The sequence below is a fragment of the Piliocolobus tephrosceles genome, chromosome 2 (assembly GCF_002776525.5).
Source record: "Piliocolobus tephrosceles isolate RC106 chromosome 2, ASM277652v3, whole genome shotgun sequence".
NCBI classification, from domain to species: Eukaryota; Metazoa; Chordata; class Mammalia; order Primates; family Cercopithecidae; genus Piliocolobus; species Piliocolobus tephrosceles.
Genome location: NC_045435.1, coordinates 43870572 through 43889619, shown reverse-complemented (window position 1 = coordinate 43889619; position 19048 = coordinate 43870572). Strand labels below are relative to the sequence as shown.

Sequence of the window (19048 nt, the reverse complement as noted above, 5' to 3'; positions counted from 1 at the left end):
TTTTTTTTTTTTTTTTTTTTTTGAGATGGAGTCTTGCTCTGTCACCCAAGCTGGAGTGCAATGGCGTGATCTCGGCTCACTGCGATCTCCACCTCCCGGGTTCAAGCGATTCTCCTGCCTCAGCCTCCTGAGTAGCTGGGACTATAGGTATGCACCACTACGCCTGGCTAATTTTTGTATTTTTAGTAGAGACGGGGTTTCACCATGTTGGCCAGGGTAGTCTCGAACTCCTGACCTCAGGTGATCTGCCCATCTCGGCCTCCCGAAGTGCTGGGATTAGAGGCATAAGCCACCGCGCCTGGCCTGTATCCCTTTCAAAAGTGGTCACTCTTAAACCCTGGAGCACTAAGTCTTAGAGACTGCTTTAAAGTCTCTGCCTAGTTATTTCAAAATCTGTGCCATCTTAGAGTTGGTATCTGTTGATTGTCTTCTCTCTTGTATGATCCGATATTTTTTTGGTTCCTGGTAAGTCAAGTAATTTTGGATTATATGCTAGGCATTTTGAATATTATACCATATGATTCTAGGTCTTGTTTAAATCCTACGGAAAATATTGATTTTTTTGTTTATTAGTATTAGCAGAAAATCAAAAACTGACCCAGTTAGGTAGGCCACAGGTTCCTGGCTACCTTCTGTGGGCTGTGTTTCCAATGTCAGCTCAGTTTTCAAAGGCTTTGGTAGACAGTTTAGGGCTAAATCATGTGTGTGTGGCCCAGGAGCTCACATCCAACTTTATGAGATCACTTTCTTTTTTTTTTGAGACAGAGTCTCGCTCTATCGCCCAGGCTGGAGTGCAGTGGCTGGATCTCAGCTCACTGCAAGCTCCACCTCCCAGGTTTATGCCATTCTCCTGCCTCAGCCTCCCGAGTAGCTGGGACTACAGGCGCCCGCCAACTCGCCCGGCTAGTTTTTTGTATTTTTTAGTAGAGACGGGGTTTCACGGTGTTAGCCAGGATGGTCTCGATCTCCTGACCTCGTGATTCACCCGTCTCGGCCTCCCAAAGTGCTGGGATTACAGGCTTGAGCCACCGCGTCCGGCCGAGATCACTTTCTTGAGCTCCCTCCTGTCTGCAATCTTCCTCACATTTTCCTGATTCCGGGAACATCCTTATGCCCCTTCCTGGCCTTCGAGCTAAAGAGCTGGAGCTTTGGATTCTTTGCTCTGCTGCACACTTTCCATGAATATGCATGCCTCCAAGGTGACATGGCCAGTGGACCAAGATGGAAAAGCAATGGGGACTCTACTCAGACTCTTGGGACCAAAGTTTTCCTGGTCAGGGAAAAGGGGGCCAGCCCAGCCCCTGCTGCTGCTACTACCACCTGGGAATGCCTGGGGGCTTGGGAAGGGAGTGGGGTAAAGAATGCAAAAAAGAAAAAAGCTCCCCCACTCTGTCTGACCTATAGGAGCCCTCTTTCTTCCTCCTTGGAACAGAAAAGGAGGGGTTTTCTTAGAGTTTCTGTCCATACTTGGTCTGAAGTTCCAGGCTTCAGGCTGTCTTTGAGTTCAGGCCAGGAGATATCAAGGGAAAAAAATGAGACAATGATTGTTGATTTGGTGGTATTTCAAGTTCTGACTTCCTTCCCCAATCTGCCCACTAACATTTACTTTTCAGAGTTCTCAGATTGCTGCTTGATGCATCTGGCCAGACGGTTTAGTTGCCTTTAGTGGGGCAGACAGGGTGGAGTGTATTCCAGTCTGTTGTTAAAATCAGGGAATGGCTTTAGTTTTTGACCCAAAGAGATGTTGGGAAGTTGTTTCAGCAAAAGGTAAAGAACAGAAGTTGTAATGGAACAGAATAGATATCTCAGAAATAATGCTGCACACCTACAACCATCTGATCTTCAACAAGGTTAACAAAAAGAAGCAATGGGGAAAGCACTCTCTATTCAATAAATTGTGCTGGGATAGCTGGCTAGCCATATGCAGAATATTGAAACTGGACCTCTTCCTTACAGAGTATAAAAAATCAACTCAAGATGGATTAAAGACTTAAATATATAGCCTAAAACTATAAAAGCTCTGGATGATAACCTAGGAAATGCCATTCTGAACATAGATTCCAGCAAAAATTTCATGACAAAGATGCTAAAAGCAATTGCAACTAAAATAAAAATTGACAAATGGGACATAATTAAACTAAAGAGCTTCTGCACAGCAAAAGAAACTATCAACAGAGTTAACAAACAACCTACAGAATGGGAGAAAATATTTGCAAAGTAGGCATCGACAAAGGTCTAATATCCAGAATCTATAAGGAACTTAAGCAAATTAACAAGCAAATTAACAAGCAAAAACCAAAACAACCCCATTAAAAAGTGGACAAAGAACACAAACAGACGCTTTTCAAAAGAAGACATACGCACCACCAACAAGCATATTAAAAATGCTTAATATCACTAATCATTAGAGAAAGACAAGTTAAAACCACAATGAGATACCATCTACCATCTCACACCAGTCATAATGGCTATTATTAAAAAGTGAAAAATAACAGATGCTGGCAAGGTTGCAGAGAAAAAGGAATGTTTATACACTGCCGGTGGGAATATAAACTAGTTCAGCCATTGTGGAAAGCAGTTTGGCACTTTCTCAAAGAACTTAAAACAGAACTATCATTCAACCCAGCAATCCCATTACTGGGGATATACCCAAAGGAACATAAATCATTCTACCATAAAGACACATGCACGTATATTCTCACTACAGAACTATTCACAGTAGCAAAGACCTGGAATCAACCTAAATGCTATCAATGGTAGACCAGATAAAGAAACTGTGGTAGACACCATGGAATACTGTGCTGTCATAAAAAGGAACAACATCATGTAATTTGCAGCAACATGGTTGGAGCTGGAGGTCATTATCCTAAGTGAACTAACACAGGAACAGAAAACCAAATACTGCATATTCTCACTTATAAGTGGGAACTAAATACTGAGTACACATGGACACAAAGAAGGGAACAACAGACACTGGGGTCTACTTAAGGGTGGAGTGTGGGAGGAGGGTGAGGAGGATGAGGATCAAGAAACTGGATGATGAAATAATCTGTACACCAAACTCCTGTGACACACAATTTACCTAGATAACGAATCTGCATATGTACTCCTGAAACTAAAAGTTAAAAAAATAAATTAATTAAAAGTGTAACAAACTAACACACACAAAAAGAACAGAGGTTCTGTGGTACATACACACAATGGAACAGCATACACCCATAAAAATGAATAAGGACAGCCTCTACTACTTAACATGGAAAAGATTTCTGGGAGACAACTTAAGTGCAAAAAGTAAACTGCATAATTTTACGGGATCTCTTCCACATTTTCTACTATTTGTGAAGGAAAAACAGTAACTATACACTGATGAAATTAGATCATATATTGACTAGGTAGTTAAAATGAACTTTGCCAGCAAGGAGCAGAAAGACACAGTCTGCCCCAGATGTGATGTCCTGAGATGGACATATATCAGTTAAGTAATATTCAGCCAGGAATGTATATACTGAATTTCATCACCAGAAACATCGGATAGACCTCAAGAGAGGAAGATTTTATTCTAAAAGGGGGAAATTGTGCTAATTAAACATGTTAATGTTGTAAAAAGCAAAAAAAAAAAAAAAAAAATTGTGTTAAAATGTGCCAGATTTAAGAAAACTGAGAAGACATGTCAACAAGCACAATACTTAGACTGGCATGGAAAGAAAAGGTGCTATAAAAAGAACATTACTAGGTCAACTGAAAAAAATCAGAAGACTAAGAGTAGAATAAATAAAAATATGGAATCAATGTTAAAATTCCTAAAATTGTTAGCTATCTGTGTTTATGTAAGAAAATATTCAGATTCTATACACTGGGTAATTAGGTGTAAATTGCATGATGTATGCAACTTACTCACATATGGTCAGAACAAAATTATGTATCTGTCTATATGTATGGGTATTTTATGATTGAGCAAATGTTAAATAATGCAAATGAGGAAAAACTTTAGCAATAGGTGAATCTGGGTATTCATTATACCATCTTCTTTTTTGTAACTTTTCTGTAAGTTTAAAATTATTTCAAATAAAAAGTTTAAACAAGAAAAGAGTTCATCAAGATTCTATTCTCTCATGGTCGCTGTAATGGCAATGTTGCAAACAGCAGTAACCAGTGCCAGGCTTAAAGTCCAGTGCTGCCTAAAGTCCAAAGCCAAGAGCAGACCTCTTTAGCCTTTTCTAGCTTGTTAGAGTTTAGAGAGAAAATTCTATCTCATGCTAACAAATCACTGTCAATTTTTCAAATTTGCAAAAACTTATAAAACATAGAAAACTTTAGGGATCTACAGATCTGCATGTCAGCTTAGCACAGAGCACACAGACTTAGTTCCTATTCTTGGATGCATTCTAGGAAAAGGAGAACCAAAGACTACATGGTAAGAAGAAGCTCGTGCAAGCTGATACAATGACAGCCTGCTATCACTGCAAGCTGAAGTTGTCTTTGCTGACCCATACAGTGCTCCTGATGTCATGTGTATCTTCTTGGTTAAAAGCAATAAGCCTTCTTTGTTTAAAGGTGGGTGGTTAGGATGCCATAGAAGAGACTGTCAGAAGTATCAGCTGACATACCAGATGTCAGCCGTATCTCCTCTGTGATCCCTGTTCCAGAACAGGCTGACTTAAATCCATCTGCTACTCTTTGCCTGAGGATTTTCTCTTAGCTCCAGGGGATCAGATAGGAAGTTAGTCTGAGGATGAACACCTCCAGATCCTTCACCCTTTGGGTGAGACAACTGCGAGGTGTGTTCTGCACTGCCTCCCAGAGTTTCTCAGTGGGACTGACCCCCAGTGGCCCACAGTGGTAACCTGTCAGGTCACTCTGCTCTCCTGGCGCCCCTCCTTTCCCATCTTACTCTTCTCCCCTCTTAGTAGCCTCCTGGCAGCACCTCCCCATCAAAAAAACTATTTGCACTCAGAGCCTTGTTTCAAGGTAGGCTTTGGGGGAACTCAAACTAAGACATGATTATTTTTATACTTGGAAACTTAATTGGAAAATAAAGCCGAGTGGTCTGGAGGGGAAAGAACAGGTCAGATGTATGGAACAGGGAACTTGTCCCTCAGCAATCAGGTCGTGAATGAATGTAGTGAGGCTCCAGGATTTGGGGATGGGATCTTAGCTTCTCATTCTTAAGGGACCGGAGGTTCCTGTCAGTTGAAGGACATTCCCTTCCTGATGGCCCATACAAAAATCTGTCTACAGTCTGCTGCTCTGGCATCAAAGAGAGCAGTGCTGTCAGGCTGGAGGGACGGTGCAGGATGAAACTGATGGCTGTGGAGTCCTCTTTCCGTATCATGGAAGCCCCTGGGAAGGACACATCAGCAGAGGAAGGAAAGCATGAGGCAGACTTAGGAGGGGAAAGCAGCAGAAGCAGAGTCAGATGCCTCCCACAAGGGCTTCAAAACCCATCATTTTTCTTTCTTCGCTTTGGCGACTAGGAAGCTGGGCCAAATTCTGGAAATGTTTCTTAGCTTAGGTTTGCTAATATAATTGCTCTCTGCACTTACTGCTAAGCATGTTTTTAGTTTTGTTCTGTCTATGCCTGTTCTGTAAATTGTCTCCATTCCTTGTGGAAATAGAGGTATTTTTTAATATATATATGATATAGACAGTGTATGTATGTATGGGTATGTGGTATATATTGTAGGACGGATATGAAGTTGAAAATGAAAATAGTAACTCTCCTCCAGGATATCATAAGTTCAATACAATTTCTCCAGGATGGGGCTGGGGGACACAGGGATGCCAAAGGTAAAACAAAGTACTTCCATCATACCATCTTTTTCTCTGTAGTCGTTGGTACTAGGATAAAACAGACTTGTAGTAAAGTGGCCACCATAGCTACTGTCTACCAAAGCTTTGTTCCTTTAGCAGTTTTTTATTTTGAGAAATTTCAAACACACAGAAAAGGTAAAAGAATAGTACAATGAATACCGGTGTATTCTGCATCTAGAGTCAATAATAGCTAGCATTTTGCCTTATTAGCTGTACATCCCCACCCCATACACACACATGCTTTTTTTTTTTTTTCCTGAAACCTTGAAAAATCAATTACAGACACTCCTAAATACTCAGCATACTTCTTCTAAGGATGAGGAAATTTTTTTACATAATCACGAGCCATTATCATACCTAAGAAAAAAAATAACATTAATTCTATAAAACTGAATAAAATCCTGTTCATATTCTAATTTCCCCAGTTGTCCCCAGAATAACTAAATAGCTGTTATTTTCTTTTCTTTTTTTTTTTTTTTTTTTTGAGACAGAGTCTCGCTCTGTCGCTCGGGCTGGAGTGCAGTGGCCGGATCTCAGCTCACTGCAAGCTCCACCTCCCGGGTTTACGCCATTCTCCTGCCTCAGCCTCCCGAGTAGCTGGGACTACAGGCCCCGCCACCTCGCCCGGCTAGTTTTTTGTATTTTTTAGTAGAGACGGGGTTTCACCGTGTTAGCCAGGATGGTCTCAAACTCCTGACCTCGTGATCCGCCCATCTCGGCCTCCCAAAGTGCTGGGATTACAGGCTTGAGCCACCGCGCCCAGCCAATAGCTGTTATTTTCAAACTGTCTTCCAACCACCCTTCACACATTATATTTTGTCATTATGTCTCTCTGGTCTCGTTTCATTTAGGAAGGCCCCCATCTTGAGGTGTTCCCCCCTGTGACATTAATTTTTTTGAGTCAGGATCAGTTTTCTCATACAATGTCCCACGTGCTGAATTCACCTATCCCCTCATAGGGTCGTTTACTTTTTTCTTCCTCTATTTCCTATCAACTGGAGGTAAAATGTAGAGGTTTGATTAGACACAAGTTAAGTGTTTTGGTGGTGGTGGGGACATGAGAAGACTCTATACTGAATGACATAGGAAGCAAATACTACAAAATTGTATCATTATTAATGATGATTATTTGGTTACAGCGGTGGCCATCCAGTTTCTCTATTGTAAAAGTACATATTTTTTCGTGTTGTAATTAGTCTGTGATTTATCATGTAATACGTCTTCAGTGCCATGTGACTATCCTGTTCTTTATAACCTTTCAACCGATGCTTTTAGCATCTGCTGCTGATTTCTGACTGAACCAACTATTACACAAATTAGGATCTTGGCTATCCTTCTGTTATGACTTCTACATTTATTACCTGGCTTTTGATTCAATGTGTTTCAGTCAATTATAGTCAATTATGATTTTTGATGTTTGAATTATTTTAAATCTGGCCACTGACTGCCTTTTGAGGCTGGCTTCTCTGTCTTTTCACGACTCCCTTAAGTCTTTGACAATGTACCTGCTTTCTGGTATAACAGGATATCCGAACCTACCTTGCAATTTCTGTGCTCCAAACCTAGAATCAGCTATTTCTTGAAGAAGCACAACTACATTCTAAGCAGCTAGCTGAGTCCATCATCCCACCAATACAGCAGCTTCCTTATTTTGCCCTCAATTAGCTCTGTTAGGGCTGGAAGCAAACACGTTTGTATGTGTATCTTTGGGATTTAGCATGGGCTTACTATCTAGAAAGGCATTCAATAAAAGTTTGTTGAATGAAAACCCAACAGACATCAGCCAGTGCAGTGGCTCTTAACCCTGATTGCATGTTAGAATAACCTGAAGACTTAAAAAAAATATTGATGCCCAGCCTCCATAACCGAATATTCTGATTTGATTTGTCTGGTATGGAGAGACAGTTTAGCCTACTTCTAAAAATACAGACTTTGGGGCCAGACTATCTAACTTTGAATCCCAAATTCAACATTTACCCTCTGTTTGACTTCTTTATATGGCTTCAGTTTCTGCACCTTTAAAATAAGGGAAATAATAGCTGCAGGCTGTTGAGAGAATCAAATAAATTAACACATGCAAAGTGCTTAGAATTTTCCTTAGCACAGGGTAACCAGGTAACTGTCAGCTGTCAATTTTAATCTGCATTGGTTAGTAAAAGAATTCATTTTTGAAGTACTTCCCAGTGTGCATTTTCTCTTTCTGATAATTCACATTTGTCCTAGAGAGGCTTTTCACCATTAAGACTGTGCCACAATGCTAAACTAGAGGAGGCAGAGGGGTGATTTCAGGGAAGTTCTTGCTGCACAGATAGGGGAGGTAGAGAGCTTTTGCAGTCCTGAGTGAAGGAAGGAAGACTTGGAGGGGCTGATACCAAGGTGAAAACGTTGCTTGGGTCCCCTAGAAGTTAGCCAAACAAGATGATGAAAATGGCTCAGATGGGTTGAAGGCAGAAGGGACTTAGCCTGGACTCTGGGAAGAAATCCTCCTCCCCAGAGCGGGTCCCACTGGCAGCCAGTGTAGAGTTGAAGTGGAGAAACAGGAGACCTCCCTGCTCCCTCAGCCTGCTCTCTGAGCTCCCCTGCCATCCTGGAGGAAGGGAAGACAGCCGCAGGTGGCAAACAAGTGTGTGTGCCGATGGGCTGCCATAGCAGGGAATGCGGGGACCCTGCACCAGAGTTCGGGGAAACAGACAGAAACCAGAGCCTGGCAGGAAGATGCAGTTGAGTCTCAAAGGGCCAACAGCTGGAACAAAAGCCAAAGTGGGGGCTTTGTCAGCAGTGACAAGGCTGAGCCCTCTAGGAGCAACTCCTCTTTGTGAGATATACAAGAATCCTGAGGGTACCCTTGAGCTAGAAAACATGAGAGTGGCTCTTCAGTATTCAGTTCATTGTGGTTATCACCAAGATGCCCTCTGTCCAAGCCCACGGGGTCCCTTAAAAGGCAGGATTTCTGTGTGCCAACCACAGGAATCTTTTGCAGGTACCTAAGGCCACAGTGCTGTTATCCCTTGGATGTTCTTATAGCAGGGAATAGTTTCCTGCCACTAGGTGTCATCTGCCACCACTGTCTTCTCTGTCTCAGGAAGCCTAACTCTGTCTCCGGAATGGGCCATTTCTGCCTCTTTCACTCAAGGAACCTGCCTCCAAGCACCCTCCCCATGGGCAGTTCAGCTTAATTCTCCTTGTTAGTGTCAAACACCAAGCTGATTACTGTGAGGGAAATAAGAGAAAGAGTTCGACTTTCTCACTTTAACAACAGGTTTATTGAGGTATAGTTCATATATTATAAAATTCACCCCTTGAACATGTATAATAAAATGGTTTTTAGTATATTCACAGAGCTATGCAACCATCACCACTATCTAATTTCAGTCCATTTTCATCACTCCCAAAATAAATCCTCTGCACATTAGCAGTCTCTACCCATTCACCCTTTCTCCAGTTTCTGGCAATCACAAATCTACTTTCTGTCTCTATCCATCTGCCTTTTCTGGACATTTCATATAAATTGAATCGTGTGATATATGGTCTTTTGTGATTGCCTTTCAGTTAGCATAATGCCTTCAAGGTTCATCTATGTTGTAGCATCTATTAGTATTTCATTCGTTTTTATTGCCAAATGATATTCCACTGTTTGAACAGACGGTATTTTACTTATGCATTCATCTGTGGATGGACACTTGGGTTGTTTCCACTTTTTGGCTGAGACGAATGCTGCTGCTATGAACATTCATGTACAAGGGTGGGCATATATTTTCAATTCTCTTGACTGTATACCTAGGAGTGGGATTGCTGCATCGTATGGCAACTCTGTGGTAACCTCTTGAGGAACTGCCAGACTTTTCCAGAGCAGCTGCATCATTTTATATTATCACCAGCAACGTATGGTGGTTTTGATTTCTCCAAACCTTATCAACACTTGTTATTATTTATCTTTTTTTCATCATAGTCATCCTTGAGGGTATGAAGTATATCTCATCATAGTTTAGATTTGCATTTTCTTCATGGCTAATGATGTTGAGCACTAGGTCATCTGTTTATATTCACTGGACAAATGTCTATTCAGGTCCTTTTTCCATTAAAAATATGTTATCTTTTTATTATTGAGTTATAAGATTTCTTAATGTATTTTAGATACAAGTCTCTTACCAGATATGATTTGCAATTATTTTCTCTCATCCTGTGGATTGTCTTCTCATGTTCTTGTTGTTGCTCTTTGAAGCACAAACATTTTAATTTTTGATGTACAATTTATCTACTTTTTTTTTTGGTGCGTGTGCTTTTGATATTTCTAAGAAACCATCACCTAATTCAAGACTTCAAGATTTATGCCTACATTTTCTTCTAAGAGTTTTAGGTTGTATGTTTAGGTTTTTAATCTACTTTGGGTTCCTTTTTGTACATGGTGTGAGGTAGGATTCCAACTTCATTATTTTGCATGTGAATATCCAATTATTCCTGCACCATTTGTTGAAAAAAGGATCCTTTCCTCACTGACTTGTCTTGTCAGCCTTGTTGAAAATCAATTGACCGAAATGGAGGGATTATTTCTGAACTCTCAAGTCTATTCTACTGATCAATATGTTTTGTCTGTCACTATGCCAGTACCACACCATCTTGACTACTACAGCTTTGAAGTAAGCTTCGGAATTAGGAAGTGTGGGTCTTTCATCTTTGTTCTTTCACAAGATCATTTTGGTTTTTCTGGGTCTCTTACATTTCCATATAGATTTTAGGATCATCCTATCAATTTTTGTATGTGATATCTTACCATTTACATAGAATTTTAATTCCTTTTAATGATGTCTTGCAGTTTTCAGTGTACAAATCCTATACTTTTTTGTTAAATTGACTCCTAAGTATTTTATTCTTTTTGATGATATTGTAAATAGAATTGTTTTCTTAACTTCATTTTTTAATTGTTCATTAAAAGTGTATAGAAACAACTTTTTGGCATACGATCTTATGTCCTGCACTCTTGTTGAACCTGTCTATTAGCTCTAGTAGCTTTTTAAAATAATTCCTTAAGATTTCCTAAAAAAAATTATGTCTTATGCAATTAGTTATTACTTTCCAATATGGATGCTTTATATTTCTTTTTCTTTCCTAATTTTACTGATTAGAACCTCCAGTATAATGCTGAATAGAAGTGGCAAGAGTAGGCATTCATGTCTTGTTCCTGATTTTAGGGGCAACCCTTTCAGTCTTTTACCATTAAGTATGATGTTAGCTGTAGATTTTTCATAAATACCCTTTATCAGGCTGAGGAAGTTACTTTCTATTTCTAGTTTGTTAAGTATCTATATCATGAAAGGGTACATCTATTTTATTTCTTTGCATCTATTGAGATAATAATCCTGTTTTTTCTCTTTATTCTACTAATGGTGTATTACATTGATTCGTTTTCTTTTTTTTTCCTTCAACTTTTATTTTAAGTTCCGAGGTACATGTGCAGGTTGTGCAAATTTGTTACATAGGTAAATGTGTGCCATGGTGGTTTGCTGCACAGATCAACCCATCACCAAGATATTAAGCCCAGCATCCATTAGCTATTCTTCCTGATGCTCTCCCTCCCCCACACGTTGATTCATTTTCAAATGGTAAACCAACTTTTCATTTCTGGGATAAATCCTTCTTGGTCATGGCATATAACTCTTTTTGCATGTTGCTGGATTCAGTTTGCTAGTATTCTGTTGTAGATTTTTGCATCTATATTCATAAAGGCTACTAACCTATAGTTTTCTTGCAGTCTTTGCCTAGTTTTGGTATCAGAATTCCACTGGTTTCAAAGAATGAGTTTGGAATTGTTCCCTCTTGTATATTTTGTAAGAGTTTGTGAAGGATTGGTGTTATGAGTTCTGACCTTTTTGAAACACAATACTGGCTCCCTCATTCTGTGTTGGAGGTGGAGAACAAAGCCTCCTGGTGAGTCCCAGGACTCTGCCAAGAACTGCAAAGAGTCTGGGATTTTATAAGTAAGCTTGCTACAGCTTCATGGATGCTAATAGAAGACATCAGATTTCTGGGTTAGAGATGAAAGACAGTGTTACAGCGATAGTGGCAACTAGTATATCAGCATTTTTATGCCAGTTGTTATGCCAGTTTTTTGACCTATTCTCACAGGACAATATGCAGAGTGCCAGCTGACACCTGTACAATCAATGGGTTGCATTACTGGAAAGAAATGCTGAGCTTAGGGGACCTGAATTTTTCATAATGACCAGTGAGCATGCCTGCTCTTTGCTATGGAGATACTATATCTTCTAAGGCTATATGCTATCAAAGATGCTTGAAGAAATAGTCCAGAACAAAAGCAGTCAGTACCTCTGCTCATAAGACATGCATAAACACTTGAGACCCATGGAAAATTATGTCCCAAAGACTCACTTGTTCATATTTTTCTTAATATTCTTGTTATTCTTCTATTATGTGCACTATATTTACATATTTTAAATTTAGGTTTTGTTTTATTAGTTACACATTTGCATGATTTAAAGATCCGCTTTACAAGCCTTAAAAACAGTTGTTCCCTGACCTGCTCCCCATTCACTGCTTCTCTTTCCACTCCAGCTGATTCTGCTGACACTGACCATGGTCTCTATAAATAACACTTTTTATATTACTTCCTCCTCTTGCTTTGTCATATGAAGGCATTAACTCTTGACTTCCACTGTGAAGAATGTGGACTTGGCTTCCTCTCACATTCCTACCCTATCTACCTATGGTCTGTTTCCACATTTTCCAGTACAGTTAAGGCATAGTTTTGGTCAGCTCAGTATCAAGTATTTTTATTATGATATTGTTATAAATGCTATTCACAAATGGACTGTGTGGCATGCTTTTCCTTTTCTGCACAACTTACTGTTTTGTCTCATTTTGTTTTTGCTAGTTTTCATTTCTCTTCTCCAAATGTTGGAATCTTGAAGGCATCTCTCACAGAGCCCTTTGCCCAGCTCCATTCTATTCTGGCCACTCTTTCGGCCTGCTGTGCAGCTTCTTGAATCTCCCCTCAATATCTTCCACTGATTTCCTTTTCTCTCTATTATGTTTAATTCTGTTTTTGGGTTCCACATCTATCTTTCTTGGTTTATATGTTCATTTTTGGTGAAGCATGTCCTGATAAAAGGGCACACAGGAGAAAACATTTTGGAGGCACTGTGTGTCTGAAAATGGACCCTCACACTTAATAGTCCAGCAGGCATAGAATGGTAAGTGGAAAGTAATTTTCTCCATAGAAATTTAGACGGCATTTGCTTCGTTTTCTTCTAGCTCCGAATGTCGTCATTCAGAAGTCTGATTCTTGGCACTTGGTGTAAAACTATTGTTCTTTTCACTTTAGGAACTTTTACGACCTTTTATTTTTTCCCCAGTGTTCTGTCATGTCACAATGATGTGCCTTAGTTTGGGTCCATTTTCATCCTTTGTCCTTGGCATTTGTATATCCTTTCAATCTGATGACTTCAGTTTGGGGAAATGTTTTAATTTACTTCATGGATAATTTATTTCCCTCTGTTTTCTCTGTTTAGCCATTGACCAACTCCTGTTGGACCTCTTGGCCTAAATTTCTCTTTCTCTAATTTTCCATACAATTGCTTTTTGTTCTGCTTTGTGAGAAGTTTCCTCTACTACACTTTCCAAATTTTCCATTGTAGATTTAATTTCTGCTATATTTTCTAATCTCCAAGAAATGTTTTAAATATCCTTTTCCTGTTCTATTGATGCAATATTTTCTCTCATCTCTCTGAGGACAACTCTCCTGGCATAGCCTCTGTTTCCTCTAGTTTGCTTTCTATCTTTCATCTATGCACTTCCTCAAATGTTTGGTGATCCTTAGTTGTTTGTTCATCTTTTAAGAGTGGAATGCCATAAAAGACTTTTTCTGTGAGATTCTCTACAGGGTAATCTGGTTTTGCCTTAGTTGGGGGCTGGTCAGACCCCCAAAGAAGAACTTCCCAATCTCTTGCCAAGAGGGTATGGCTGTGCATATTATAGGAGCCAGAGAAGGAAGGAGGCTGAGGACCTCAATATTCAATATACAACCTTCCACTCTATCTCTTTTTAAATTACTGGATGCCTGACCTTAACTCCTGTCCTCAACCTTAGCCTTTGTTAGGGTGAAAGGTCTTTGTCTCACTATCAAGAGTAGGGCGGGAAATTTAGGGGTCTTCCTGCCTTTCAGCTAATATTCATGTTTTCAGTACCATTTTCATTTCAATGTCCAGAGTTACCTTTTGTTGCCAACTTCTGAGATTATCTGGGGTTCCAGGTTACAAATCAGGGGTTTTGTTTGTTTTTTGTTTTTTCTGTTGCCAGTTAGGATTACAGTTTCTCAGGTCTACTTAGTTACTACTCATACATCTACTTTTTAGCTTCCAATTTGTTGTTGCTATTTTCCTCTCTTTTCTCTTTGTCTGTGTTTATTCCACTTACTGTCATTTTAGTGGGGCTTGAAGATAAAATAGAGGTGTTCAACCTACCTTTAACCAAAAACAAATTACTATGTTTATTACATGTTTATCCATCTGTCTTTCCCACCAAATGTTGAAAATCTTGTTCTATTTTGTATAAAATCCCAGTGATAATTCATTTAGTGAATCCCAAACAATCTACCATCTTAGAAATAAATAATTAAAATGGACTTTGAGAGCTCATATAGTAAGTCCCTTTGACTGAAAGCATCACCAGTCCATTAATTAATAGTACCAAGAAGAGAGGTTAGCTCATAGTATGAGTTTTTTGACATGTTTGAAAAACTGGAGGATATCAATTCTCTAATTCAATATTATACAAAGAAAGATAAAGAAGCAAGACAAAACAGAATGTCTTCTAGATCCTTAGACGTGAATAACCGCCCATCCCTCTGGAGGCTAACCCTCGGATTCCCTATCCTTCTTTTCTTGTCAAGAGAAAGCCAAAGGTCAGAAGATGGGAGGTGCTCATGTAAGCAAGCTGGAGGACAGCACTGCCACATGAGTGGGCACAGCACCAGGGCTCTCCCTCCTGGCTCCTCAGCTCCCTTCTTACATGCAGGGCTTGAGCAAGGGGCCCCTATTAGGATTCCTTGCTGGGCCAGGTTTCTTACTACTATGATAGATTACAATCTTTACCCAAGCATGGCATGTAATGTTTAATGTAAAAGAGATTAAAACAATTTTTTAAAAACCTCTTTGAAAAATGTTTTGAAGAACAAATAGAGAAAGAAAAAGTAAAGTTTTTATTATGGCAACTTTCAGTGTATTCCTGCCACCTCTTGCCATTAAAAACAATATTTGCTGGAATAGATGAAAACAAATTTCAGACAGTATATCATTTTCATCCACAAATTATTTTTTCTTTTTCTTTTTCTTTCCTTCTCTCTCTCTCTTTTTTTTTTTTTTTGGTGGAATTTCATTCTGTTGCCAGGCTGGAGTGTAGTGGCACGATCTTGGCTCACTGCAACTTCTGACTCCCTGGTTCAAGCATTTCTCCTGCCTCAGTCTCCTGAGTAGCTGGGATTACAGGCATGCACCACCACACCCAGCTAATTTTCGTTTTTTTTTTTTTTTTTTTTTTTTTATGCTTAGTAGAGACGGGGTTTTACCATGCTGGCCAGGATGGTCTCGATCTCCTCACCTCGTGATCCTCCTCACCTCGTGATCCACCTGCCTCAGCCTCCCAAAGTGCTGGGATTACAGGCGTGAGCCACTGTGCTCGGCCTTCACCCACAAATTCTTCGAAACAATCTCTATTATTCAGACTTTTTCTTTATCTTTTATATAAAACTACAATGCAACTATTATTCCCAACAAAACTAATAATTCCACAATGTCATTTAATACCCTGGTCCTGGTCCACATTCAAATTTCCCAGATTATCTGTTTGAATCGAACCACTGCATTTGGTTCCTCTATCTCCCGAGTCTGTTTTAATTTGTAATAACCGACTTATTCTTTTTTTTAATTTTTCCGGAGTCTTGCTTTGTCGCCCAGGCTGGAGTGCGGTGGCGCAATCTCCGCTCACTGCAAGCTCCGCATCCTGGGTTCATGCCATTCTCCATTCTCCTGCCTCAGCCTCCCAAGTAGCTGGGACTACAGGTGCCCGCCACCATACCTGGCTAATTTTTTGGTATTTTTAGTAGAGACGGGGTTTCACTGTGTTAGCCAGGATAGTCTCAGTCTCCTGACCTCGTGATCCACCCGTCTTGGCCTCCCTAAGTGCCGGGATTACAGGCGTGAGCCACTGTGCCCAGCAACCGTCTTATTCTTTAACATATCATGTGCTTAAAGAGTGAAGGCAGGCTTGCAAAAGGCTCTGCTTTGCTGCAGTATCAGCTTTATTTTAACCTGGCATTCTTCCAAAATTCTAAGTGCTCTTGAGGCACATGTTTCATAGGTATGTGCTGGCCTTGTGCTTCTGTTAGTGAGAATGTAATTCAACAGTTAGTCATTTTTAATGTAACTGCATTCTGCCTTATTTACTTATGCCACTAATCAAACTTTAGAGGCATGTGCCTACTAGTTTTTTTTTTTTTTTTTTTTTTGAGACGGAGTCTCGCTCTGTCACCCAGGCTGGAGTGCAGTGGCCGGATCTCAGCTCACTGCAAGCTCCGCCTCCCAGGTTTACGCCATTCTCCTGCCTCAGCCTCCCGAGTAGCTGGGACTACAGGCACCCACCACCACGCCCGGCTAGTTTTTTGTGTTTTTTTTTTGGTAGAGACGGGGTTTCACCGTGTTAGCCAGGATGGTCTCGATCTCCTGACCTCGTGATCCGCCCATCTCGGCCTCCCAAAGTGCTGGGATTACAGGCTTGAGCCACCGCGCCCGGCCGTGCCTACTAGATTTATGCATAGTTTGGAATCTCATTGTTACATTAAAAAATTATGAATCCATACTGTAGAAGGCAGTGATAGTACAATTAGATATATGGAAAACAAGTTTAGTAATAAATTCACGCATTAGGTGTTATTTTAGAAATGCTTTTAAGCCATTTATTTCAAGTGGTAGTCATGGGGTAGGAATAAGAGAGTTTTCTGAGTCTTGATCAGATAAAACCCAACACTTCTGGTCAGTACTCCACTTTCATCTACTCTTCCCATTTTAAAATCTCTCTTTAGTCTCACCATAAGCATTAGGCTACCTCTCCCATTTCTCTTCTCTTCACATTCAGCTATTATATAGTGAGTGTCTGCTATGTACTAGATGCTGTACAAACTGGATTCCCTTTTAATTCTCCCACTCAAGTACTAACCAGGCCCGACCCTGCTTAGTTTCCAAGATCAGGTGAGATCGGGTGTGTTCAGGATGGTATAGCTGTAAACTAGATTCCATTTAATTCTTACGACAGCCTATGGATGTGCCAGCTTCACTTTGTCCATGTGAAACCCAGGCCCAGAGATTTTGCACAGGGTCCCTGACTCTAAAAGCCATGCTTTTGCAGTGCTCACGTTGCTCTCAGGAGTATTAGTGATGATTGGATCAGTTAAAGAAGGTCAAATCAACACCAAAGGACGTAACAAAATGTTTAAAACTGGACCAATACCTGCTCCATGGAATCCCCCGCAGACATAGAGTTTCCCATCCACTGCCCCTGCATTGGTGGAATTGGTGCGGAGTGAGAGGAGGGGACTTGGCATGGGAGGGCCCTCTCGCCAAAAGTCCCCATCTGGGTTGTAGATCTCCACCACGTCAAGGCATTTTCGAACCTGGCCCTTGTCTCGACCTACACAGCCAATGCCCCCTGCAGAGAACGATGTGGAGAAATGAGAGGATCAGGAACTGAAACTCAATTGTGGACAGCACCGCCCCCTGCAATGGTTTGTATCAAAGGTTTATGGGACTGTAACTTTACTCTTTCATGCCAGTTGCTACCTTGAAGACAACTTCTAAGCAATAGTGATGTCTACTGTGTACTCCATAGCCACATTTAATGTCATTTTTATTCATAGTGTTCCCCTTGTTTGTGATCATGCATGAGACTGAGTCCACCATTGGATTATATTCTACAAGATCCAATGCTGGTTCACATCATGAGCATCCTCTTTATAATAAGAATTTCAGGGTTGACTGTAAAGGTAATCTGAATTTGACATCTGCCTTGCTGTTGATGGTTAGCAATGCTTTTGCTGATGGGGCTAGCTCGGAACGTGTTCTTCCCATCACTTATCATTGCAAGCTGGTTTCTCCCTCTCTTCTTAAGTTGCATGATCTTTCCCAACTAGGGAAGGACTATTCTTCGGTAAATTTCAGGAAAGGCCCTAAACCCAAATGCCCCATACATCTTCCAGTTTTGGATGATGTAGTTCATTCATCAGATAATTATTAAGTGCCTATTATATGTAAGGCCATGTGCTAAGTTATAATAAGGAGTTCTGAAAGATGCATAAAGCATGTTTCTTGCTCTTAAGAAATTAATGGCATGGAAAGGGCCATGTTTGCAAATAAACAAAATAGAGGACATCAAGACAGGTATCTTAAAAGAGATAAAAATGAGATTTAGAAGTCCAGGGACTGTAACAAGGAATATAAATAACACTTAGAGAATCATGACTGTAAGTACAACTCTCCATTGGAAAAGTAATTGCATACAAATTTCCCATCCACTGTTATAAGCAGCACATTTCTATGCACTGTTTTTGTTTTCCCTTCCAAAGTCCACAGTGAAAGATCATCAAGGTCAGGGCCATATTTCCTGATCTGAAGGATGGCTCCAGAGACTGAGGTAAACCCTCCGGAAGGAGGGATGTGCCTTATTTGCAGACACGCCTCTCATCAATGACCTCATTCTATCCAGACTCACAGCCTGGTCTGTGTGACTAATCAAGAAGCCTGTAAAGCACTGGCCTCAGGTAAACCAGCTCTCCTTCACATAGAGAGGGTCCTGGAAGACTCACTGCGCAAACTGCATATGTGGAGTGGTGACTGATACTGGAGTATGTTGTTGACAGCGATCTCAAAACCAAAATTAAGAACTCTGCTTTGATCTCATGGCTTTTACTATATGTATCACTTACTGAGAAATTAATCTCATGTGTCTCCTGGCCCGTCTTATCTCAGTGTCATTTTATACCCTTTGCCCATCACTGCATCAGTCAGGTGTTATTTTCACCATCACCTGTTTTCCTATCCTGCTCACTGGCCTGTAGTTTTCCATATTGCATCCCCAGTACCTAGCCCAGTGCCTGACATGTTGTGTGTATGGAATGAAGAATGAGAAGCTTAATTTTGCATGTGCTTTCCCTGCCTGTCCAAGTGAGTGTGCT

The 19048-nt window shown here is 40.4% G+C and overlaps 1 protein-coding gene across 2 annotated transcripts in view; it reads right to left on the bottom strand.

Annotated features, from left to right (window-relative positions):
• KBTBD12 (kelch repeat and BTB domain containing 12) overlaps nucleotides 1–19048 on the bottom strand; it is a 78789-nt gene that overhangs the window by 15663 nt on the left and 44078 nt on the right. For both annotated transcript variants that reach the window (XM_031935033.1, XM_023211249.1), the window contains exon 5: nucleotides 17329–17526. In XM_031935033.1, coding sequence (XP_031790893.1) covers nucleotides 17329–17526 — 198 coding nt within the window. The remainder of the gene's footprint in view (nucleotides 1–17328; nucleotides 17527–19048) is intronic.